Below are 27,524 nucleotides of genomic sequence, written 5' to 3' on the forward strand. Positions count from 1 at the left end.
TCACAAACGAGAGTGGGATGAAATGAAGGTGCAAAAAGATGGTACGAAGGATCACTAGCAACAATTGTGGAATAAGCGAACCAAGTGGGTGACAACGATCAACGACCCCATGTCATAAATTAGATAACGTACTTGAATTTATCTTTATCCCTTACTTAAACCTAAAACAAATCTTAGTTTTTATTGTTATTATTTTGAAGAGGATAACTCATAAACTCTCTAAACATACTTCTAAATCTATACCGATATCTTTATAGGACTAGATCCCTCACTATATGGGAAAGATATATTTACTTAGGGGTGTGCACGGTTCGGTTATTAACATTATCCGTAACCGTAACCATAACCGAAGTCATCGGTTATTCGGTTCAGTTAATTCGGTTAATTTGTCGGTTTTCGGTTCGGTTCGGTTAATTTGCGGTTAATAACCAATTCAAACAACAGCAATTTTTTTTTTTGCTTAGAAATACTTGTAATGGAGGTACAAATACATGAAATAGATGTATAAATACATGAAATGGATGTATAAATAAATGAAATGGAGGTATAAATGCATGAATAGATGTTTAAATACATAAAATGGAGGTATAAATAAATGAAATGAAGGCATAAATAATGAAATAGAGTTATTATTACATGAAATGAAAATATATAACATGAAACACATGAAATAGAGATATAAAAGCTATAAATATATAAAAAAATAAATGATTCGGTTCAGTTCAATTAATTTCGGTTATCCGATGGAAAAAAGATATCCATTAACCAACTTTCGGTTAATTTGGTATCGGTTAATTTCGGTTCAGTTTTGTCGGTTTTTCGGTTCGGTTTCGATTAACGGTTCGGTTAGTGCACACCTCTATATTTACTACACCTTAATACTGCAAGGGTACCCGTTTGGTTGTTCCCTAAATTTAAAAAAAAAATGCCTTAGTAAAATAAAAAATAAATCTTTTTAAATTTAAATTAAAAAAATAAACTTTGGTTCATACCGACAATCGGGCAAGTTGAGGACTTAACCCACGCAATTGCCTCCTCGTCTAATTTTGTCCAAGGTCTCGGCTTTGGTTTCGAACCGCCTTTGGTTTCGACTACGGTTTCGAACCGCCTTTGGTTTCGACTACGGTTTCAACCGCCTTCCCCTTGTTTTTTTTGCGCTTGAGATTTTGAGGTGGCGATTCGGGGATGACTTCTTCATCATCGTCAAGTGAAACCAGGGGGGATGTTGGCGGTTGCGATTGGAATTGCGCTTGAGATTCAAACGAGTTGCGTAGCATCATTTGTTGGAGTGCTTGGTAATGTTGCATTTGTTGGACTTGAGACATTTGTTTGAACGTGTTGGGTGATTGTTGGAAATCTGAAAAGGTAAATTGCGGAGACACCCATGAAGGATCGATAGTCGGAGTGTAAGCGGTAGTCGAAAAAAGTTAGCTTGATTCGGGTTCGGGTTGGGATTGTTCGGGTTGAACGGATTCATGATTTTATAAAAAAGATGGAGTTTTTTTTATAAAATTGGATGAGAGAAGGGAGAAGTTGGGAGATTTTGGATAGAGTTAATTTATAAAAATGGTTGAGGTGGGGTATTTATTTAAAGTGAAAAAACCTTTTTTTTAAATAACCGTTGGCAACGACATTATTTCCAAAAGTTTGGCCCGTCGCCAACGTCCTTGGGCCGATGGAGAAGACGGGATGTCACACCCCCAAATATCCACATGCGGAGTACCACCGCTTGGGGGCGCGACTGACCATGATCCAGCCACCAATTATACTGAGCAATTTAATTAATATCAAACGTAGATTTCACCAACCACAGGGTTAGCAAATATCATAATCAAGTTCAAAAGTTTTAAGTTCAGATAGTAACGTAAGTAGCGGAAGCATAGACAAAACAGTTTAAAACAAAGTTCACGGTCCAAGTTTATTTAGAACCCAACACATGGGTTAGACGACAACTACACATCCTCAAGTAGCAAGCTCCTGAGTCACTGGGTACCTGCAAAGCATGTAGTGGAGTGTCAACAAAAATGTTGGCGAGTTCACGAGTTGTCCAGTTTTTAATTACCAAAAACTTGTTTCACCAGTTAATTTATCCGTTTATACATGCCATGGGGAGCTACCCCATAAGTAAGCGACTAAACTGTTTTTTTCCAATACCGAACACTAATTAACCCCACGTTTCCGCAGTGCCCCGCTTGTCAATGTTCTATCATCATTGACGGTTGTCAGAGTCTATTAGTTCAAGCTCGTTCCCAGTAACAAGGGTCGGTGTGAGGCTGGTTAGACCTAAATAGCGCTATCAACTAATAACCCGTTCGCCAGACCCCGGCGACTAATCGGTATAATGTAGTAGGGACTTAAGTGATAGAGTTTCGTTTAGTGTTGCTTGTTGCATTCCGTATAAACCGTAATTAACCAAGAGTTCCCAGTAACAAGGGAAGAAAAGTAAGTTTGTTCCCAGTAACAAGGGAAGAAAAGTAAGTTTGTATCCCTCACAGGGGGATAGTGTTGTTTTCAGTTCCGTTTCCCAATCCACCGGGAATGCATGCTTTAAGTTGTGAATTCACCTTGGGTTGCTCGGCAGATTAGCTTACTTGGTCAAGCTTGCTGGTCACCACGTCCTAACATGGTTACCAGTATAGGTCAGGTTTGGGGGTACAAGTAATCACGTATACCCTACATGTATCTAACACATAGGATGCATGCAATTATCTATTAAGTTATTGGGCCTGCTCTAATAATTACACGGTTAAACAGCAATGGTTAACACATAGTCCAGTAAAACACATAGTCCAAACATAACACATAGTGGCCCAATAACCAAGGTAGGCAGCCCAGTCGAGACAAGGTGGTCTCGACTCGAGAACACGCGGTCTCGAGTCGCAACTAGGAGATCTCAAGTTATGAACGTCTGGTCTCGAGTGGTGCTGGCATGAGTCGCAACCTCAGGGGTCTCGAGTCCAGTCTTGAGTCGAGATCATGAAGTCTCAAGTCGAGACCTTGCCGGTCTCGAGTCCCTTGAAGTCTGTCTCGAGTTGTCACGTTTTGGTCTCGAGTCGCAACCGAAGGTCTCGACTCGCAACCACGGATACATGCATATGAAGTTCTTCTAGAACCTGTCCAAATTGTACTGTCCAATAGAATTTCATGTTCATGAAATTGTGTACTATCCAACCACAATGCACAAACATGTTTTCTTGTCCAATTCTCAATTCAAACGGATCAAACACACAACTTTTCAAATATTCATGTCATATTCAAACAGTTCATCATAAGTTCATAATATATATTCAACCCACATTCATTATTTGTAAGCATGTCATTCAACCAACATAAACTCGATTCAACATATAACTCAGTCATCATCAGCGGCCTTATATCTAACTCATAAGCTCCGGTTTAATATTAGATCCATGTATATTTATGTACTTGTCATAAGAAAATTCTACACATCATGTATAAACAACCATTTTTAACCGAAACAATACCAATGACAATTATTTACCAAAACGGATTTGTGTCCATCATTCATACAACAATCTACATCACCTAATCATTTTTATCTCATACAAGTCATATATGCAAACACTTAAGCTAAGCATGTAGATCATTCACAACAAGGACCTAAATCAAAGATCTCCAACTATATATACGAGGAGGCGCTAACCGGTTCAAGAGTGTGAAGGTGTGTAGGGATTCACCGAGATCCGAGAGCTCCTTCCTTAGCCGCCGGTTGTCCCGAGAAGAAAGGATGAGGGTGCTTGGATCAAAGTTTTCTAGAGAGAGCTAGAGTGAGAGGGAGAAAGAGAGGAATGATCTTAGGGAATTGTGAGGTGATGATTGATGTCCCAAAAAGGAATGTCGGCTACAATGGTGGGGGTTTTATACCCATTTCAAGTTGGTGCACCCTAGTGAGTTCCGGATGGATTAAAGAAGGGATGCGGCCCAAACGGCCCAACTGTTCACTCGAGACCGAGTGGTCTCGAGTCGGGTTCGCGGTCTTGGCTCACTTCATACATATGTTTATATATATATATATATAATTATACATTATACGTACACATTATAGCACATCAAGATAAATCACAAACTTTCATTTAATAGAATATACACATAATGCCGATACAAGATAGTTGCTCGGGAAAACCAGAGTGTCACACGGGACGCCCTAGAGGGGGGCAGTGTGGGGGTGCGGCGCCAGGCCTCGCAGGGCCAAGGCCGACCCCCATACCATTTAGTCTTAGAAACCAATATTAATGTCCATCAAATACGAGTTAGGTTATTTAATTTTGGGATTCAACTTTTAAAGTATATACAATCAAGCACCAAAGTCATATGACGCAAATTTAAACTACTACAAACATAAGTTGGTGACGTCAGCCGGTAATAGTTCAGCCCTTCAATTGGGCAAAAAGGGCGGCAGGGTAATAGTGCCAGGCAGCTGCCTGGCACTCCCCTATTGGCCCAACAAAATTACGATTTTATCCTGATTTAAAATTACGATTTTGCCATCAGTTCAAATTTATGTTTTCGCCCCCGCTTAAAACTAAATTTACGCTTTTGCTCCCAGCTAAATATTTCAATTTTACCCCTGGTTAAAAATTTACGATTTTGTCCCGTTTCAATTTACAGTTTTGCCATTAGTTTTTTTCCCTTAAAAATACGATTTTCCCATCAGTTCAAAATTATGTTTTTATCCCCACTTAAAAAGAAATTTACGTTTTTGCTCCTGGCTAAAAATTCCAATTTTGTCCTCGGTTCAAAATTACGATTTTGCCCCGTATAAATTTATAGTTTTGCCATTAGTTTTTTTTCTCACAGCCAAGTTACGATTTTACCCTCAACTTAATTTTACATTTTCCCCATCGTTTTTGTTTGTTTTCCTGGTGACATTACAATTTTGCCCCCAATGTAAAATTACAGTCGTGCCGGCAACTTCCTGACACTCCCCAGTTGGTCCATTTAGTTTACAATTTATCCCCGGATTAAAATTATGATCTGACCCTTAGTTAAAAATTACGTTTTTCCCATCGTTTTAGTTTTTTTTTTTACCAAAACTATAAAGATTTTTTGTTTTAATTGGTTTACTCGATTTAATTTTTTTTTTCGTCTCAAGGAGTTGCCTAACACTAGCTAATTAGTCCTGAAAAATTACAGTTTTGCCCTGAGCCCAAAATTACGGTTTTATCATCGTCTTTGTTTTTTTTTTCCTAGCAAAATTATAGTAGTCTTTTTTTAATTGGTTGAGAATTATTCGGCCATCGCCCCGCAACGCGGGCGGGACATCTACTAGTATATATAAATATTTAAGTTCTATTTGTTTAGCTTTTAACAATCTTCAACCCAAATAAACTAAACTGATTCACATTAACCACTTCCTCCAATTCATACATCCAAAATCCAAATACACCTTCAAATCGAACCCTAAATTGAACCACCTACACATCAACAATCACACAAATTCACTACCAAATGTCATGTAAACCCTATCCCCCAATACTTGTTCAAGACGACGATGGTGAGGTGGACTCAACAACACTTGATCGATTGTTCCACACGCGTTTTTCAGATCTCATCATTGTTGTTAACTGCTTCAGTTTGTTATGGAATCGAAGAAGAAGGTTGTAGAAGAACAGACTAATAAGAGTCACGAGGAGAACGTGAAGATTGTGAATTGGGAGGATTATCAGCATGAGGTTGCTCGCCTTTCGAGTTTGTCGGCTGCGGTTAATGAAGCGAATTATAACAAGTGTTTGCTTCAGGAGAAAGTTAATGAGCATTTGCAGGTGGTTTAGGTTAACGTTTAATTCCATTCCATTCCATTTCATTTGTGTGCTGCTTAGATTGCTATGTTCATTGATTCTATTGTGATTGCTTGAGGCTGTTAGGTTATGTGAAATACAAGTAATTTGATTATCAGGATTTTGAAAACCTTGAATTGTTGTACAAGGATCTCTTCTTAATTTTTGAGAAAATAGTTGAATTTACCATGCTTGATATATTACATGTGAATAATGTCCTCTTCATGAATTAGTATAATACCACATGATGTTGTTCTAGTTAATGTTGTTGAAGTTGAAATCAAAGGCTCATAGCATTAGTTATGGATTAGGAGGTAGAGATTTTTGTGTATCTGTTGTATACATGAGGTTGTTCTAATGAATTTTGTTGTAACAAGTGTTTGATGCAGGAGAAAGTTAACGAGTATTTGCAGGTGGTTTAGGTTGTGTTTTGTTTATTGATGTTATTGTGATTGATTGCTTAGGATGTTGAATAACGTTTTAGAAGTAATTTGATTGATGATTGCTAAAGTTTTTAAAACCTAGAAGTGTTTGAGAAGGATCTGTTCTTAATTTTTGGGGATATAGTTGAATTTACCATGAAATGATCTGTTTAAGAAAAGGTACACTGTGTAATTGTATCCTTTTTAAAAATAATTAAATTAAATTTAGGAGGCTAGGCTCCGTCATTTCTTCTTCTTGGTACATAAAACATACAATTGTGTTATAGACAGGAGGTATAAAGTAGTTAAACGAGTTGTGTTCATGTTTGATACTTGTGTTAATCGCGACGTCTATGACCTGTTAAACACGATAAGATCTGTTTTGCTAACCCATTGATGATCTAGCTTTGTTTGAATGTCCCCTCCATGAAGTAGACTTTCTAGACTTATAATCTGTTAGACTATGTATTTTACACTTAATAAATTAGAGGGTACTTAAGTGTAATAGTCAGGTCTTTATATCCTGCTCTTTCTATATTCCTAAATCAATATACGATCATTGGTTTCTCTTAATCTGACATGCCCCATGAATTAGAGCATTCACATCAGGTTCTGCATTTACACCATAACTAAAAGTTTTAGGGAAGCTAACAGTTTTAGGAAGCTAAATAACTAACAGTTTTAGGGAAATCAGCTAAATTATAATTCCATCAGGATCCCTGAAATAACTAACAGTTTTAGGGAAGCTACAGTGATTCTCTAGATATACATATTATTCATTCTCTATATCTATACTCCATATTTTTTGTGAGTGGGAAAAAAAGAAGAGGTAATAGAATAAAGAAGTACTATTTAATTGAATAGGGATATATATGAGAATGAGACGTGAGAGGTTTTTAAAAGAAAAACAAGTTTTAGGGATAATTATGGGTTTCGTGGTATTGGTATACATGAGATTGTTCTAATTTATAATGTTGATGAAGTTGAAATTTATGGCTCATAGCTTTAGTTATGGATTAGTCGATTAGATAGTCGTTTTATGGTCACCTGATGCATATATATAATACGTTCGTTGTTTGTGTTCCGCTTTTGAACATGACATTCCTTAAAGATGTATTTTTATTGGTTTAATTTATTTATTGTATTAATTATCACATCTACTGTCCTTTAGAATTTGCAAATAAAATGAGGATTTAATGATTTATGTGGCAGTCAGAAGCAGAGTCATTGAGTTGGTCAAATCAACTAGATGAGATGCGTGAAAAACTGGAAGCTCGAAAGTTGGTAATGGGAAACACATCAATGAATTTAAAAGTTGTACAAGAAAAGGCTAAAAAGCAGGAGGATCAACTTAACTCCGAGATTAGATCTCTGCTTATGGCTGGAACTTCTCTTTCTGTCGCTAGTAGGAGCTTGCAGGTAATTAAACCCTGATAGTTTATATTCCAACTATTTCTAATGAAAACTGCTTATGCTTTTTGAAATAGTCAAAATCAGCAAATTAGTTGTAACTAGGGGTGCAAATGAGCCGAGCGGCTCGCGAGCTACTCGAGTTCGCTTGAGTAAAAGCTTGAAACGAGCCGAGCCTTATCGAGCTCACGTAGAGCTTGAGCCTAAAATAAAGCTCGTTTATTTATTGAGCCCGAGCTTGAGCCTGGCATGTGAAGCTCGTCAGACTCGTCGAGCCGTATTGAGTCTTAGTGTAATATTAGTTTTTATTTATATTTAATAACATAAACCCCTTACTTAAAGTTTTCTAGTAAATGAGCCGAGCCAAGCTTATTTAAACTTGTTTACAAGCCGAGCCCGTACCTAAAAATAAGCTTGTTTAGTAAACGAGGCCGATGCCGAGTTTCACTTATCGAGCTCGTGGGCCTAAACGAGTCTATTATTTATATTATTTTATTCAATAATTAATTAATAGATAATAAACAAGCCGAGCTCGAGCTTGAGAAACTACCAACAAGCCGAGCTCGAGCTCTCATAAGTTAATCCCAAACTTCCCGTATAAATGCTGTTAGGATCGTTTGGATTGAACACACACGAAACTGAACACACACGAAAGCAATAAACGACACGAAGATTTAAAGTGGTTCGGTCAGCTGACCTACGTCCACTATGATGCAACTAGGGTTTCTTTATTATTCAAGTGCTCAAGGAATTACAAGTACAATATATAGAGACTAATCTAGGGTTAGGAAACTTGATCCCCAAGTTAGGCCCAAGCCCACCTAGAGATAACTAGGGCCGGCTAAATTAAAACCCTAATGTAACTGCCAAATAAAGACGTGTGGGCCGACCGCCCTCCCTTGATTGGGCCTCCACACCAATTCGCCCAACAATCTCCCACTTGGAGGCTCGAACAACGCCCAATAGTCTTCAACATTTGTACATCTTGTAATCTTCCTTTACCACCTAGTTGCAGCAGCCTTCTCAACAATTACCCTAAAGGCACGTTGAAGCTCCCACTGAGCCTCAACTCATCAACCACAACATGTGACTCGTTCTCTGTCCCTGCTGGCTCCCACTTGCACTCTCGGATGTACTTCTGTATTCTGAACTTCAAGTTCACCTAGTTACCACGAAGCTCCACCGAGCTCCAACACATCAGTCACGGCTGAAACTGCCCTGACCCGTTCTCGGTCCCTACCAGCTCCCACTGACACGAACTGCCGGATCCCGGAATACCCTGAGAACAAACACTCTCCATAATCAACAAGTAATCCACTGGAGAGATTTTATGGTTCTCCTAATACAATGTCGTCTGGGAACTCTGACTGAAGCACAACATGTGCTCCCACTGCCACTAAAACCTCTAACTGGTCTACCTGAACTTTTCGTCGCTCGTTCATCTTGAATCTGACTTGTGACTCTGGGTTCCTCACTTGCAAAGACAACCTTATTCTGCCAACGAGATTCTGTGAACCTGACTTTGGTCTTCTTCTGAACTGGGATGGTCTCTCCTCAGACGGAAGACGGAACACTGACCATGTACAATGAGCCCTTTTTTTTGCCACGCGCAACCACTAGATTTCCCTTAATTACCTTCTACTGTCCACTACCGAACTTAACCTCGTGACCCTGATCATCCAGTTGCCCGACTGAAATAAGCATTTTTCTCAAGCATGGATAACTCTCACGTCAAGTAGGTCCGACTGACGTAACTAAGTCAATATCACCCATGCCTGTAACATCTAGGACTTCATCATTTGCTAGTCGTACCTTACCAAAATCCCCAACTTTCAGATTCTGCAGTGCTTCATTGCTGTGGGTAACGTGAAATGAAGCACCATAATCCATGACCTAGGAATCCACACTGCTCTCCACACTACAAATCAAAGCTTCATCATCTGAGTGGTCTACTGCAGCGTTAACTTCTTTCTTTTCATTTGGACATTGATTCTTGAAATGTCTAACCTCTTTACAGTTCCAACAGGTTACATCATTCCGAGCCCTAGACTGATTCCTTTTTCTGTTCTTACTGCCACTAGCTCTGTTATTCTTTCTTCCTCTGCCAACATGCATTAATTCACCCGATGATGATCCACCTGAATTTCTTCTTCTGACGTCTTCGCCCAGAATAAGATCTCGCATCTTCGCGAACGTGAACTTACTCGTATCTAAAGAGCTCGAAACAGTAGTTACGGTTCCAGACCAACTATCGGGTAAGGGTAATGAGGACAATAACAATAGGGCTTGGACCTCATCATCAAACTTGATATTCACAGACACCAAACGAGATAAGATCGAGTTTAGGTTATTGATGTGCGTTGTAACTGAATCACCTTCCCTCATCCTAGTATTCACAAGCTGTCGGATAAGATAAACCTTGTTTGCTGCAGAAGGCTTCTCATACATATTCGATAATGCTGCCATCATTCCTCTAGCTGAGGTCTTCTTCTGGATATTAAATGCAACATTCTCTAATAGAGAAAGCATTATCACTGCTCTGGCTTTCTCATCCATCCTACCCCAATCTGCTTGTGGCGTTTTTTTTTGGCTTTTCTGAGCACTACATCTATGTCTTTCTGACAAAGTAGTGCTTCAACCTGCATCTTCCACCAACCAAACTTCTTCCCGTCAAATTTCTCTATCGTGATCATACCGTCGTCTGCCATTATCTCAAACTGCAGTTTGAGTAATTCTTGACTTTGGATCTCGGTAACACAGACAGAAAAATATCTCGAACAAGCAAAAAAAAATTAAAAATAACTCCGTTAATCAAACCACCTGACTAAACTGCCCGGTAAATACGCCAACAAGTATTACTTGAACCAACCCGAAACTCTAATCAATAACTAATCAAAATTGTAAACACAATTTAGAAACAAATCTGTTTACTGTGTCTCGATCCCTCTAGTTTTCTCAACTGGTGGAACAAAACAAATTAAATTTCCCAAGAACAAATTAATTGTTCTTTATTTGTTTTCTATGACACTAATCAAAAGTAAAGCAACGATATAGCAAAGTGACGGCTGGGATTCTATGATTGGGTGGTCAACAAAACAATAAAATAAAAGAAACAAACCTTTGTTTCTTATCTCTTTATTGATTTATCCTTCGGTGACGTTGACGGTTCGAAGGGAAATAAGGTTAAGTCGGCTCACGAAACTTGTTTTTTCTTGTTTGCGGTGAACTCGAAATCTAGATCGATATATTTCTTTTTATATGGCTGACTGCCAAAACAAAAAAAATAACTAACCGATCTATATCTTGCGTTGTGTTTCTTCCGTGTACAACGAGCCGTAGCTCTGATACCACTTGTTAGGATCAAGCACACACACGAACACGAACACAAATAAACTAACACAGGGATTTACGTGGTTCGGTCTAAACTGACCTACGTCCACGGGTGGCAACTAGGATAATTTTTATTGAGGTGTTAAAAGAATTACAAGTACATCAAAAAATATTTATAGAGACTAGTCTAGGCCTCTAGGGTTTAGCAAACTTGCTCTCCAAGTTAAGCCCAAGTAGGGCCCACAAGGCCTACGAACCCAACAAATATTATATGGTAAATTACACTTTTCGTCCTTTATGTTTGTACTGGATTGCAATGGATGCACTTTAACTTCAACAATTACAGTCACAGTCCTTTTTTTGTTAAAAGTGTTACACCATAGGTCCTTTAACACTATCCTGGTTAAAATTTTCAGTTAAGTATGGCATGTGCCTTACACATGAGGGTAGATTAGTAATTTTACTAATATATTGAAAATATAATAAGAGAAATAAACAAAACTGATTTAAAAAAAAACAATATATTTAAACAAAACATAAACCAATGTCTCTCTCCCCTACCAACCCCCACCACTAAGCCACAACTGCCGCCACCCCTTTTTTCTCCAACCGTGCGTTAATAACAAAGCTTTTTTATATTGTCATCAGACCATAGTTGCTCTTCATTAATACTCCCATAAAGAACAACAATGAAAATAATTTTAATACACAGGGACAAAACTGTAACTCGTATGTAATGTAGCAGTTGACTGTTGACAAATTCATGATTGTTCTTTCTCATCCAATCCACAATACATTCAAATCCACTACAGCCAGTTTGATGATGTATTTGATTTAAATCCCAAGGCTTCCCAACAAATTACATGATGCATAGACATACCTGTTAACCAACTAGAATCAATTTATTTATAAATGCTAAGAAGGTCTCCCATAGTTAACCTTTACGAACACCAATAGCGAGAACGAAGAATCAATGGGCTAGGACAGATCCAGCGGCATCCGGTTCAGATCGGATCGGCGTACGTTGTTCAGGTCTAGGGTTCAAGAAGGATGGCGGCGGCCCTGTTTTTTTGGGGACGATGGTTGGGGTTTCGACGATAGCTGCAGGTGCTTTTAAATATGTTTCAGGTGGTCGGAGTGGTAGCCGGAAAATTGGCGGTGCTGGTGACTGGATGTCGCCGGAAATGGTGGTGGTTGTTATCAAATTGGTGGTGGTGGTGACTACTCCGGAAAAATGTCGTCGGAAAAATGGCGGTGGTGGTGACTATTTCGTGTGTTTTGAGAGAAAAGGGGGGGGGGTGTTTTAAGAGAGGGGATGTGGATTTGGTGGTTATCAAATTGCAGAATAAGGGAATTTGGATGGGGAAGAAAGGGTTGAGAGAGAGAGAGAGGGGTATCAGGTGTGTGTTAAAGAGATAGATGTGTGTGTATATATAGATTTTAGGTTTTTGTTTTTTTATTAAATTGGTAAAAAGACTAAATTACCCTTATGTGATAGAACTTAACTTAAAATTTTAAGCTAGTTAGTGTTAAAAGACGAAAGGTGTAATGAGTTTTCCAAATAAAGGATTGTAACTGTAATTATTGAAGTTAAAGGGTATCCATTGCAATCCGATACAAACATAAAGGACGAAAAGTGTAATTTACCCAATATTATATCAAATGGCTTGTCCTTTAGAAATTATAATTTTTGCTGGATTTCCCTCAACTTTGTAGGAAGAAAATAATTCTTTGGCTGGAGAAAGAGGGTACGGTCATTTAAAGAACGTGCAGAAGTTGCTGAGGATGAGACAACAATTCATGGTGCTCCAAATTTCGTTACTCTATCCTGTGAAAGTTGCTACTGGACATACATTTGAGCAAGAACTCGATTCATATTCCAACAACAGTAAATCAGGTAATACTTTTCATTAGTTAGGTTAGGCCTAAGGTATTCGTATTTTTCATAGACGACAATGGAGATCAATTGAGAAATCAAGCTAATTTCATTTTTAAAGGGTGATTCGCCTTTTTATTATAGTTGGAGTTTTCTTTGGTAATGTTTGTGAAAGAAGCCCTTTCGACTTGTAGGTAGATGAATCTATTTTGTGTTTAACTAGAATTAAGCTCCCATGCGTTGTGGCGGTGCTGTAAAACTGTACCAAATTTGTACCTAGGGGTGTTCAAAACCGGATATCCGAAAATTTCAAATAGTTCATTTCACTATCCGAATCTGTATCCGCAATTTCGGATATCTGAATTTTCGGATACGGATTCGGATATCCAAAAAACTTGGAAGTATAAGACCAAAACAACAAATATAAGACCATAAAAATAATAGATCTACAAGAAATTGAATCAAAATTAGTAAATATTTAAAGCATCTCAAGATTAATTACCAGATCTACTAGAAACTGAATCAATAAAATAATAGAGTAAACATATATCAAAGGGTAACGAACACAAGAAGTCTTCTGACATAAAAACAAACAAAATATTGCAGGTCAATTCATGCATTTGATAAATAGATCAATGCCGAACAAACTTTGCTGCTAAATTTATGATACTGAACTCAAATCAGTAGCCACAAATAATAGGGATTATTCATCACAGCACATTAAAAAGAGATGAACACACAATCAAAGCCAAAAATCAACAACTTATCATCTCAACATAGTAGAAGAAGAATGACTAGGTTCGCAAAGCAGGGCGATGATTTGCAATCGAAGGAGATTGTTGACCGGTGAGTCGCGACGATTCAGTGAAGGTATAAAGCTTGCAAGCCATCGGTTGGAGTCGCCGGACGGAGGTCGCCGGCAGCAGCGAGAGTGATGAAGTAGGGTGGGTCGTGCGTATGCGTGGGTGAAACTCAAGGCAAAATAGGTGAATGCTGCTTAGGGTTTCTAAAATAGGGTTTATATATTTACTTATAATAAATATTTAAAATTTAACTATTTTTATATTCCGAAAATTTTGTAATCACTATCCGAATCCGAATTATCCGAGAAGCCGAATTTTCGGATATCCGAGATCCGAAATTTCTGTAATTCGGATTTGGATATTCGGATTCGGTTTCAGATTCAGACTATTTTGAACACCCCTACCAAATAGCACTAATGCCACACCACCGCTAGTGACCATCAACACTGAAGTCGTGGCGTGTTAATGGGAAAAAATGACACCAAAACGTAAACTATAGAAAAGAATAACTAAGTCGATCTAGGACCGTACGTTGAAATGAACCTGTCAAACGGGTAAAAATAGTCGTAAAAACATTGAACCACACATGCATGTTGTGCCGTGTTAAGTCACAAAATTTTGAAAGAAACGTAAAAACTTTGAACCACAGACGCATATTGCGCCATGTTAACTCACAAAATATAGAACGAAACGTAAAACCTTTGAACTGTGCATGCACGTTGCGCCGTGTTAACTCGCAAAATATAGAACGAAACGTAAAACAAAAATTTGCGAAAGATGAAAAGTATAGGGGATCAAAGTTGAAGTAAAAATTTGTGAATTATAATTGCAAATAATGAAAAGTTTTGGGTTAAAAATTAAAAAAAAAAACAAACTTTATGTGGTTAAAATTGCAGAAGATAAAAACTTTGGGGTTAAAAGTAAAAAAATCAATGGGGTTAAAATGCAAAAGACGAAAACATTTGGGTTAGAAGTGAAAAATCATTTTTTTAAAAAAACCCCTATGCAAGGGATACAACACCATAAAGCATAAAAAATGTTGCTAACTCAGGGTATGGAAATGGTGAAAATAAGCTCTAAGTTTCTTCTCACAATTGATGGTTTACTATCTCAATTTCTGAACATTTGCATATATTTACATGATCTCTGTACATCATATACATACATGTTCACAATTGAATAAATTTATACATGTTTATGTCTTTTTGGCTATGCAGGGAATCCTTCTGGAGTGAAAGCAGTTGATGCCTCAGGATCTCTGACTATATCAGGTCTTCATCTGACTGTACTCCCTTTTAAGAAAATGAGTTTTTTCACTGATAAGAAGGAAGTCCAGAGCTCAGCAACTGCTCTTGGTTATGTTGCACATGTACGTTTCTTAACCTCCACTTAACATTTTTTTCTTGTTAGCTGTCTATTTTACATCAAAACATGTTTTTGTCATTGTACGTAATCGACTTTCGACCTTTTACCATTGTATGTAATCTTTAATAGTAGTTAAATTGGTGGTGTACCTGTCACTGTTTTTTACCTGCTATACAAGGGTACCAGTTTTACCTACTATAAAAGCATATTTACATACAATATTACAATGGTAAAGGTGTGAAAGTATGTTACATACATACAACCTACGCAGTTAATGCGGTAAAATATCGGATATCGATCAAGGACCGATATTTGAGATATAGGTTATTGCGGTGAGATATCGGTAATTTTAATATCATGCAGAATTTATATATACTGCAATTTAACACTAACAATTCAGTATACTCTCCTACTATTAACAAATTAACCTTTTGCAACTTGCAAAACACTAACAATTATAGCAAGTAGGAACTGATTTAAACTTAAAACACTAATATTTAACACTAACAATTAATACTTATAACACTAATAGCAGCAATAAGAAGAAAGACGAATGGTAGAACTAAGAAGCAAGGTACTGATATCGGGAAACTCGGTGATATATCGGTCAATATCGCCGATAATATCGGTACCGATAATTGACACCGATATTTTACATGGGGACCGATAACCGACCTATCAACGATGTTAATTGCATAGATCACCAGTTTTACCTACTATAAAAGCATATTTGGTATTTACATACAATGGTTTAAGTATGAAAGTATGTTACATACAACGGAAGAGAAATATTTTTCCACTTACAATGGCAAAATAATTAGAATTAGCGCATTATGTTTGCACGCCTCACAAACATTAACTACAAGTGAACGGGCAAGAATTGCAATCAGAGAATGCCTTTTAATCTAAATGGGCTTCATTTCATGTGTTTTGTAGGCTGTTTCATTAATCGCTTTTTATTTAGAAATTCCTTTGCGCTACCCGTTACGATTAGGAGGTTCTCGTACATATATATGTGATTACGCTCCCTCGGTGGAGCCCACATCATCAGATTTTACATCAATCTCATTACCTTCCTTAAGCTCAAAGCCCATGGAATTTCCCCTGTTCTTGGAAGGACAAGACACAACAAGATCAGCTTATGCCGTTTTTCTACTAAATAAGGTTTGTCTACTTCTCGAACTTAAACATTACGTCTTAACAGAGGTGACAATTTTGATTCATTTACTTAGGAACGGGTCGATTCAGATTATGATTTGTCTCTAATGGGCCAGGCGTAAAGTAGATAGAAATCGCTTAAAAGGAAACGGGTCAAAGAGGCTAAAAGGCACAATTGCAATTTTAAGGCATAAAACCTAATAAATCATTTTATTCATAAATTGTACTGTCATTGAAATATATTATGATCATAAGCCACCTGTCTAAAGCCAACTGCCGACCTTGAAAATCTTCATATTTTGGTGCAAAACACCATGTGTTACAAAAATGCAAAAGAAGGTACTTTTTATGTGTTTTTTTTTTTTTTTTTTGTTTCATTAGCAAGGTTTATGATTATCATAAGCCAGCTAAACTACTGACTTTTTTGAACATCCTATTTGGATTTCTTCTTGCAAACTAATAATATATGGCAAAAATGAAAAAAAAGTGTTCTGGTCTGATACATATGGTTTACTACCATAGTTGTTAATAGTGAATAATGGACGACAGCGACAAGCAACCTATACACTACATAGCAATAACGATGAAATAGCCGGTGCTATTTTATATTTAGCGATACACTACATGAAAAATTTGGAAATATTTTATACGTATATTATATCCAAATACGGTGTTTCTATATGTATATTTAACAAAAAAACCTAAAATCCAGCTCTTGTATACGTATATTTTATCGCTATTTGTATTAAAACCAAAAAAAAAAAAAAGAAAACCCTGAAATCCCGCCATTTACTTGCAATGGAGGCGCCAAAATCAGATAGGGATGAATGAGCGCTTGCTACGCTATTCGTTATGAGCGCTATTAACAACTATTACTAGTGGTGGCAAGATGGGCTGTCGTCTAAATGGGTTGGGTTAAAACGTGTCCTCCTTTATTAATCATAACCAATGCTGTTATATTAATCATCTAAATCTTTGAATAAAGCATTTTAGGAGGCTTAGGATAAGCAGATAAACAGTTTTCTGTGTGTTTGTGTTTATGCCTTAGGATTTGGAGCAGCTCTTGAATTTTATTGGTGTTGAAAGTTTAGGGCCACGGCACGTGCTGGCTAATCTGAAAGAGCTGCTGAACAAGATCCTCTCTCCAGATTACATCAATTTATAACCAAAGTTGTACATGTTTTTTTACACCCCATTAATGGAGCACTTGCAGACTGACTTATATTGTGGAAAGCTTGTGTAAGTAACTAGGCGTTTAGGGCATGTCTTGATGTGAACAATTTTTCTTTTCATTTAAAGAAGCCGGAAATCACATTTGAGTGATCGTTCTGTACGCTCTTAATAGCAAATATATCATAGGGATTATATTGTGTTGGATTTGTTAATTAGTAACATGGTTATTTTTTTTTATCGAAAGAAATAGATTGTTAAGCTATAGTCTGAATTAGTACTATTGAATTTAAAAAGAAAACCATATTAAGGCTAGTCTTGTTCGTTTTATTTATAGTTTGCCAAAAATTACTATTCTATTAGCCTAAATAATGTTTTGTTTATTGTTTTTTGGTTTTATGTATATCATTATGTGTAAAAAGAAATACAAAAATATCAACTTTTTTTAAACAAACGAGCCGGCTTGACGAGCCACGAGCTGGCTCGAGCTTTTGACGAACCGAGCCACGAGTCCAACTTTTCAGCTTGTTAAGAAAAATGAGATGGCTCGGCTCGATTCGATTTTTACACGAACCGAGTCTGAGACCACCCAGGTTCGATTTGGCTCAGCTCGTTTACGGCCCTCCACGTACCACACCCAAGTTCCCATGAAACTTCTAGCCACAAGAGTGTGAAACCTACTTCGTTAACATAATCCCTAATACGACCGAATGTCGTTAAAGGGCAGAAAAGAAAAAAAATGTAGCTAGAAATATCGGAAGAGAGGTCGGAAACCTACTGTGAAACCCTAGTCGTCAGGGTCGAGAAAACCACATGCAGCGCTAGATCGGGAATGCAGTGGTTGCTTTACTTTCTGTATCCTTCTTTTCTGTTCTTTCTTTTCTATAACCTACCTTAGGTCTTCCTTATAGAACCATCAAACGAAACGAAATCTAACAGTAGTAAACACGAGACCCACCAGAGCTAGCACCTCCGCCTCATGCAAACGATGGCTTCATCATCAGCGTCGTCCGCCTTGGCCGTGAAACACCATGGAGGTCCGACTCCAAATTTTGCTTTTTATGCGTTGATATTGGGTTTGTCTTGGGGAATGAAATTAAGTTGGGGTCCAGAACTTGAAGAAAAGATAAAATTCCGGACGTGAACAAAGGTTATAAATTTGATTGAAATCTCTTACTGAAAAAAGTAAATCATTCACCGTGATTAAAACAATAGAAAAGAAAAAAGAAATATTAATAACTTTAATGTATCATCACAATAAGTATATAATAATAACTATTAGAACATGTAAAATATAAACGAACATTGTCTTAAAATTATATTATCTATCTATATAATATATATAAGCATTTCCTTGTCCTATAATTGTCATTTCACCTACAAATTTTAAGATGGCATGTGAAAAGTCAATTGAAATCCCTAATTTTTTGCCATTTTCTACCATTATTGCCCCTCCCCTAACACACCGGCCTCCCTTTTTTCCCCAACTAAACCCTATCACATTCCTTCACTCTTCAATTGCAGCGATGAAACGTCTGGACTTCCGACGGTTTCCAAGCCCCCTCTACTCTATAATAACTATACATACTAGAGAAAATAGAGAGTTGGAGAGAGGGAGAGAGAGATGGGGCTAAGATGGAGAACAGGATAATATGAGGGATCCAGTCGATGGTTCCGACGACCGTTCTACGGCGGCATAGCCACCACCACCACCACAACATCAGCGAGTGGAGTTCAAGAGACGCCGGCGGGGTGGGGTTCCGATTAGTCGTACAGTCTTTGGAACACTGGTAACCCTGGTGATCTCTGCATCCCATCACAGGTAACCTTAAATTCATTCATTTTATGTATGTGTTTGGTTGTGCACTGAACTTTTGTCATCTATTGTTGGAATTACATGATGCTAAGAGTTTGTGCTCATGATAGTTTCAATAAAGTTGAGTTGTCTTGGTTAAATTTCAGGGAGGTAATTCATGTAGAATTATGAATTGTATTCTAGCAGTCAAATCCTACAATGAGTGGAAACAAACAGGTACTCTTCTCATTTCAGATCTTAGGTGACATTAAGTTGTATTTACTCTTTGGAATTTATGGAAATAAACAGACTTTTGGTTCATACATGCTCTCAAGCTTTGTCTTTGCATTTTCCAGATCAATCATTGGGTTTCTCGGGGCACTAAAGAACAACTCTATAATGTTATGGATGGTATATTCATGTACTAAAGGTCTAAGATTACGATTTTGTTACTGTCTTCCGGTCCTTTCATGAATTTTTAAGTTAATTGCAATATTTGATCATGCTATGCTTGGTTTTGATGGGGATTCTTGTATTTACAGTCTTGATGTAAGTGTACTTGGTTGATTCATAGACTCTATATACATGATGATTTCAAAAGTCCAGATATTTATGAAAGAAATCGGTATAAAGAAAGAACCCGCTTGCAGGTGGGTGGATATCAAAAACTTTGTGCACATGAATGTGGCAAATGATGAAAATCACCGTATGTAGAATGAGATTAATAAAATGTGGGGTAAGATTAGTGAAAGAAATTAAGGAAATCGGGTACGTGCCTGACATGAGTCATGTTTTGTTGTATGTTGATGAGCAAGAAAGAGAAGTGAAGTTACAATATCATAGTGAAAAACTTGCTTTGGCTTTTGCACTTTTAAAGACGCCACCGGGGTCCACTATTAGGATTAAGAAGAACATTAGAGTTAGGGGTGGCAATCGTGTCGGGTTGATGGGTTGGCGGGTTGACGGGTTACGGGTTGGCGGGTTGGTGGGTTGAAATGTTCAACCCGAACCCTGACCCATATTATTATTCGGGTCAAAAATTTCAACCCTAACCCGACCCGTATTAATTCGGGTCAACCCAAACCCGACCCGTTTAACCCATATTTTTAAATGAGTGAGATAAGTTGACGATTTATAAACGAGTTGTTAGGTTTTAAGCGGGTTATCTATAACATGTTTAATGATGAGTATGGGTGTGATAAATAAATAATATAATGTGTCAAAATTAACATTATTATAACTAACCATGTAAATTAGAAACCGAAAAAACAAAAATATAAAAGATTTTTTTATCTAAATAGTTAAACGGGTTAATGGGTCAACCCGTTTTTATATGGGTCAACCCGAACCTGACCCGTTTTTATATGGGTCAACCCGAACCCGACCCGTTTTTAATAGAGTTTGTGGTGATTGTCATTCGGCTTTTAAGTATGCTTCACTGGTGGTCGAGCGAGAAATTATTTTGAGGGACACGAATCGGTTTCATCATTTTTATCGTGGATCTTGTTCTTGTGGCGATTATTGGTAGATTTTTGAAATAAAGAAAAACCTGTAACTTTGTCTAACTTAAAAAATTTGTTAGTCATGATATGCATACAGATGTTGTGCATGTGATTTTACCTTGATTGTTTCCTTCAGCTTGAAAGCTGAGTTTACTACAGGTCTGATACTTTAGTTCATTTTTTTTTCTCGATTTTGTATTATTAGAACTTTTTAAACTTCATAACTTTTTTTTATACAGAAAACATGTTACTCTAAGGGCTGGCCCTGTTGTATAGACGACTGTTGATCTTTTAGGGTTTTTTTTTTATGCATCATGTGTCTTGTTACAACTACATATAGTTGATCAATATACAGTAATTCACGTGGAACCTTCTTTATTATATGAAGACCAATTTTCTTGCATTGATGATATCTTTCTTATGTTTGTCAAGTTCTCTAAGTTGATGATTTCCTTAATCTGACATCGAGCGGATTTTCATTCATGGTGTGTTCCGATTACAAAGTACAGAATTTTTAAAGAAACTTTGTTAAGTGGAAGTCATATGGCATCTCATGGCGTTACCCTGCCTCAAGTTGATAAGTGGTCCTGTTCTTGGGCTGCAAGAGACCCAGTTGATTTTGGTTCGCGGGCCGCTCTGGCTGGAGCCGGACCCTCCACCATTTCGATTTGGTCCGTTTCCTTTTGAACCATGCAATTTTGGCAGGCAGGCAGGAAGGCAGTTGAACCAGTAACTTGGTTAGCCACGATGTTGCAGGTTTGACGTAAGATCAAAGCGACAATTCTGTATGTTCTTGCATTTTGCTCTTCATATACCGTTTTAAGTTTGAACTAATACAAAGAATAAAGTGTGCTATTCATTAATCTGTTTCTATGATTAGATACAAGGAGGATCAGCTCCAGGATTATGTCTCTTGGTTTATAAAAAAAGTAAGCGCATTTCCCTTAAACATAAGTTTTTTTTGGGTAAAACCCTTAAACATAAGTTAAAAAGTTGTCGAGCTCACATAATAACCATCCAAGTTTGTTTCTTGTTTCAATTATCAGTTAAACAACCCCCTTAACTGGAAACACCTTCAAAGTTGTTTTGTTAAAACCGAGGTTTGCAATAGCCTGCCAAAAAGATACAGAGTACGTGTTTCATTTCCAACTATACTCCAATTAAAATGTGAATATGGCATGTTTTGTGAAAACTGGCCGTTTAGTTTAATTAAAAGGTTACTATGGTGTGCTTACTGCAGACTCTCAAACAATACAAATTGGCAGAATTAACTCCCATTGAAGCTGTTGCAGACCACCCTCTCAGTAGGCTTCTTAGAACATTTTTATTCCCTTTTGTTAGCTAGATGTGGTAATTTACTATTTGCCATATTTCTTGACTTAAAGTTTCAAGTGTGTATTAGGTGTGGTTATCCTGCTTTTAATGCATCTTACTATGATTTGAGCTTTCATCCAGTGAGCTCTAACAAGGACTGCAAAACTGTGATTCGTGCAAGTAAAGCATCATTTCTCCACATTAACATTCTATGCTATATGCTTCTTTTGTCACCTAAGATTGTATTGTATTGTATTGCGTTTAGAGCTGGAGTGGCACAATACATAAAAACCAAATGGCGTGTGGTTGCTATCTTTAACGTGATTTTGCTTGTGATCTTGGTAAGTCACTCTGCACAATGATTATGGCTAATTATATATCATGTAGTAGTGGCAAGATTGAATTTTTGTTTAAAGAATCTTGAATTTGTGACATTATACAACATTCCATCTTGTCTGATTGCAGTCAATGGTCTATTTTGTAGGATGCTGTGCAAGACGAAATGCTGCTTGGATGCACTCAAAAGTCTAAAGACAAAATAATAACATCATGATGGATTTGATTATTTATATACAGACTTATGTAATTGTAATTAACGAGTTTACGCTAACCCGCGCATTGCCATATTATTTGTTTGTGAACTAATAAATTATTTAATAAAAAACAATGTATCAGATGTTTGATCAAATCAACAAATTGATTTTTCCTCTAATAATATAAACAAAACATGGTATGGTAATTACGATTGAAGAAGGAAAAAAAATGACACTCATGGAAAGACATATGCTTGAAATCCCTGGGTATATGGTAAGCGAGATTCAAGAAGAAAAAAACAACCATGAAAAGACATACATTTGAATCGATGTTTCATCTCTCTAAAAACGCTACATTTTAATTTTTATTTTTTACCCAACCTATTTGCTTTGACACATATTAAAAGTTATCCGCTATTACCAAAAAGCAAACCATTTTGACCCAGTACCCAAACAGTCTATTCTTACCATCTCTTATGGTATTCTTATGAGCTTTAAATTAGAAGAGACCCTTCTCATTAACTAGAAAAGTGGGGGATAGCGTTGCACCAACAGTGGCAGAGTTCAGTCATCTCGGTTTCAAGTTGGCTCCACTTTCTAAAATGAACACTCAAAAGTAATGGTGCAGTGCATTTTCAATTAATTGCTTTTACATAATATATTGCACTTAGAGTGGAACCAATCATTTCTATTTCTTTAACCGTTTGACTGCAAGGTTTATTTTTTTATTTTTAACAGACGGGTCAAATGGGTAAAAGTGCCTTTCGATGCGAGTCGTAAGTCGTACAGATTAATTAACTAATGGAAAACGAGTACAATGCAGTAAATTATCAATCCCGCCGCAACGCGCGGGTTCCCCACTAGTAAACTATAAATTAGCAACTATATGTTGCTTTATGAAGTTGTACCCTATGTATGGGAAGTTTAAAAAAAAACATTTTTTATTTCTAACCCAATTCTATTCATCTTTTTGTAGTTTAATCTTAGCAACTTTTTTATTTTCATCTTTGGTCCCTCATAATTTTTATCTTTCACAAGTTATTCGTTTTACGTTTTGTTCTAAATTTTGCAAGACATGCCGCAACGCGCGTGTGGGGTTTACCATTTTTTTGCATATCTTTTTCCCATTTGACAGACCCGTCGTAACACGTTTATTTTCCCCGTTCAACTTAGTTGTTCTTTTTTACGTTTTACGTTTCGGTCTAATTCTTCGCATTAACGCACTACAACGGTCGTGCGTGGTTCAACGATTTTACGTCTGCTTTTCGTTTGGTGTTATTTTTTCCTTTTTTATTTATTTTTTACGAACTATTCCATTGTTGGGGTCGCTAACAGTGGTGTGGCATTGGTGCCACTTGGCACGGTTTTACGAACATTTTTAACCTATTAAGTTTTTTACTAATATTTTGTTTCGAGTTTACCCCTATATACTTCCTTGACTTAAAAAACTATACTTACGTGCATATTTTTATTTACGTGTCGGTATAAATATGATTTGCTCTACATTTCAACGTAAACTTTTTTCTGGAAAACGAGTCAGATCAAATATAATATGTTTCATTAAAAAACATTTTTACGTGCATATTTTTATGTACTATAAATTTGAATTGGTTTACGTTTTGATTTGGGAGTGAGTCAGGACAAATATCATATGTATTCGTCTGTATTTTATGTATGTTTCGTAAATTTTATTTTGAATCCTATGGAGTCAAATTTTAGTTTCTTTTCTATGTATGAGTCGGTTCACAAATAAATTCTATTTACTTTACGTTTTGATCAAATCGTAATTCTTATATAGGTTATATCGAGTTCAATCGAATACGTCAAAACTCGTGTTTTCGTATGGTTAACGCATCACACGACGTTTGGACTAATCTATTCGATGTTTGCGATGTTCTCGCGCCGCAACGCGCACGGGCCTTATTGCTAGTTATATTATATGTTAACAAGGGTTATTAATGTATCATAAGTTATTAATGCTCAAATTTATGATAAACTAACTTTATATTATATTACTAGGTTATAGTCTCGTGTGTTACACGGGTTAAATAATGAAAACTCGTCATTTGTAGAGCACAATAAAAAATAAGTGTACCTGATAATCATTCCACAAGACCACAAGTTTGCAATCTCGTACTCATAGTAATCCATACCCAACTTGGTTCTAAAATGCTTAACAATTCTCATCGTAATCATCAGTTCTCTAGGAAGTTTCTTAATAGATTTTACATTGTTAGCCAATGAAGTAATGGAATAATTTTCATTAAATACATCAGAGAATTTGTTGCATATTTGCATAACGAAAAACTAAACAAAAATCATATGTGCATAAATATACTATTCAAAATCATTTGTTTTGCAAATACTATAAAAACGATTTACGATTGTATGAACCATTTCTTTTTTGCAAATCGAATAAGGTAGTGAAGACTGCTTGTGTATGTTGAAGCCTATTGTAATTAATTTTTTAAGAACATGTTTCTTTTAATCACTGTCGTCTGTGGGACGTGAACCAAAACTTCTCCCTCTCAAACACAGGTGTTTAAATGCTTTGCCTTTGCAAATGAACCACCACACCATTGGTTATGATAATCTACTTTAATATCAAATATTTATATACGTATTTATTGTCAATCTTTACATTAAAAAAATGGTAAATGTTAAACAACATAGTAAATATGAACACAACTTTTGTATTTTAGTTAAAAAATATCATTATAAATTTAATATACAAAAACTTCACAAAAATTGTTGTGATAAGGTTCAAATAAAAAATATCATTATAATGATAATTGTCATTATCATTATAAATTATAAATTATAAACTATAACTTATAAGCTATAAAAATATTTTTATATTTGAAATATGAGTGGATTTTCTGGAAAAGTTTAATATATCTATTTAATCTAATTAAAGATATGGTCAACTTAAAGACATATTTGAAATAAGAGTGAATATTAATGTAATAATTATAAAATAAGAAATGTTATCGTTACAAGACATCGACCCATCTTAAAAAGTAACGAAAATTAACTTTGATTAAAAGCTTTTTTAGAGATGTATGGTGTTGATACGTGAAATATTTTAGAATCGTTTATTAAAAGTAGGATTTTAAATTAGTATATTACATGATATAAGTTTATTATTAATATTTATTAAGTCAATAACTTTTTGTAATTTCGTTTCCTAAAAGTAACTAAAATGTAACTTATAATAAAACTCCAAATAATGGCACATGGCGTTATCTCCTTCAACCTCGTAAATTTTATTTATATTTATTTAATAAATTTCTTTTAATATTAATATTAATTAATAACAAATATATGGATATCACTTATTTTTATACTTATCTTTATCTAAAATTAATAAATAACTTCAATTTTTCTATTTAATCCCTTTGTTTTTTTTTTTACTTTTAACCCAAAATTTTTCAATCTTTTGCAATTTAATCCCAACTATTTTTTATTTTCAATTTTGGTCCACCATACTCTTCATCTTTCTCAAGTTTTTCGTTTCATTCTAAATTTTGTGAGTTAAATTTTTTGGTATATTTTTTCCCGTTTGATTGGCACGTTGCGTCACATCTATTTTTCTGCATTTAATAAGTTCGTCCAACACGCGGGTCCTAGATGGACTTAGTTATTTTTTTCTATGTTTTACGTTTCGGTTTAATTTCTTAGCAACGAGCGTGCGTGATTTAAAGATTTTACGTCTTCTTTTCGCTCGGCGTTATTTTTTTCCCGTTTTTATTTATTTTGTTTTTACGAGTTTTTCCGGTGTTGGTGGTCGCTGACAATGGTATAGTATTGCCAGAGCCGGCCCTGAAGGAGGCCGGGGAGGACAACCGAACAGGGCCCGTGATTTCGTAGGCACGTAATTTTTTTTAAAAAAAAATCCGATATTATATATGTAAAAAAAATTAATAGGGTATAACCAAAAACATATTAACATAGGCCCACTTAAAAAAATCATATTGTTTAAACTATTTAGCCCATTAGGTTAGTGAGCCCAATACCCAAATATTTACTAAAAACTAATAAAAAAAAGAATTATGGGCGGCAACTCTTTCATCCGGTTCAAAGTTGTATGAAAAACTAGTTTAAATTTTTTTTATTTAGTTAAGACCTAAGGGCACGTTTTTTCGAGCTCGAACAGGGTACATGAAGTTATAGGGCGGGCCCTGAGTATTGCTACTACTTAGTACAGTTTTATGACAACCGCTGCAACGCAGCGGCTTAATACTAGTATAAATAATAACTAAAATACAAACATATATAAAGACACATATTGAATATACATATACCACATATAAAGGCACATATTGAATTAATCCAAACATAGATAAATTCACGTATTGAAGTAAATAGTATTATGGTTAATTAAATAATCTCAAATTGTTATGAAGAAGTCTAATAGCAAGAAGATGAGAAGAGATATTGGGAGAGAAAGAGATTTTATTATTATTGGTGCATCATATACAATAGAATATATGGACTATTTATAAGGGGGATAAACTTGGAGAACAAGTTGGTTTATATTAGAAGTTGATAATCTAAATATAATTCTTTATAATACTCCCCTTGATTATCAACTTCATACGCTTGATGTTGCATCATTAAAAACCTTGTAAGGAAAACCCAATTGGACAAAACCTTGACTATGGACAGTGTGAGAACAGTGAGAACGCTTATGGATCATCCGATCAAAACAATCTATCGACTAGATTGGCGCGGTGGCGTTTTTTGTAATTCATTAAGGGTAAAAAGGTCTTTTACTGTTCAAATTCAAAAAGCCAAACTAAAATGATAACACGCCATTCAAAACGAAATAAAACGTCATTAATACAAAACGCCAAAGCTTAGTTATAAAACGTGTTGCAGACTTACAGGTAGAAGAAACAACACAGTAACTAAAATTCAATTATTAACATTTATTAGAAAAAATTCTCACCTAAATTACGCGCAAAAAAAAAAAAGCAGAGGTTAGTTATAGCCCACCACCTAAAGAGTAAAGCTAACTCTTAAATTACACCTTGCCCAAGATTCAA

The 27,524-nt window shown here is 36.0% G+C and overlaps 1 protein-coding gene and 1 long non-coding RNA gene across 2 annotated transcripts; both read left to right on the top strand.

Annotated features, from left to right (window-relative positions):
* Positions 1 to 5,313: 5,313 nt before the first annotated feature.
* On the top strand, positions 5,314 to 17,591 carry LOC110927322 (UV radiation resistance-associated gene protein). Its single transcript, XM_022170988.2, has 6 exons — positions 5,314 to 5,783; positions 7,433 to 7,639; positions 12,677 to 12,857; positions 14,857 to 15,008; positions 15,941 to 16,168; positions 17,211 to 17,591. The coding sequence occupies exons 1-6, from the start codon at positions 5,601 to 5,603 to the stop codon at positions 17,325 to 17,327; spliced, it is 1,068 nt and encodes a 355-aa protein (XP_022026680.1). The 5' UTR covers positions 5,314 to 5,600; the 3' UTR covers positions 17,328 to 17,591.
* Positions 17,592 to 18,736: 1,145 nt separating this feature from the next.
* LOC110927320 lies at positions 18,737 to 22,631 on the top strand. The gene is made up of 9 exons (XR_002585598.2): positions 18,737 to 19,154; positions 19,295 to 19,364; positions 19,484 to 21,414; positions 21,510 to 21,558; positions 21,676 to 21,759; positions 21,870 to 21,933; positions 22,032 to 22,123; positions 22,209 to 22,284; positions 22,428 to 22,631. It is a non-coding gene; the product is annotated as an uncharacterized LOC110927320 (long non-coding RNA).
* Positions 22,632 to 27,524: the final 4,893 nt, after the last annotated feature.

Source organism: Helianthus annuus, chromosome 2 (genome assembly GCF_002127325.2).
Source record: "Helianthus annuus cultivar XRQ/B chromosome 2, HanXRQr2.0-SUNRISE, whole genome shotgun sequence".
NCBI classification, from domain to species: domain Eukaryota; kingdom Viridiplantae; phylum Streptophyta; class Magnoliopsida; order Asterales; family Asteraceae; genus Helianthus; species Helianthus annuus.

Bases quoted from the DNA above. Each gene is read 5' to 3' on its own strand.
- LOC110927322 (XM_022170988.2), top strand. From the start codon at position 5,601: ATGGAATCGAAGAAGAAGGTTGTAGAAGAACAGACTAATAAGAGTCAC. The intron at 5,784-7,432 runs GTGGTTTAGGTT...TTTATGTGGCAG, and splicing joins AAGTTAATGAGCATTTGCAG to TCAGAAGCAGAGTCATTGAG. The intron at 7,640-12,676 runs GTAATTAAACCC...TCAACTTTGTAG, and splicing joins TCGCTAGTAGGAGCTTGCAG to GAAGAAAATAATTCTTTGGC.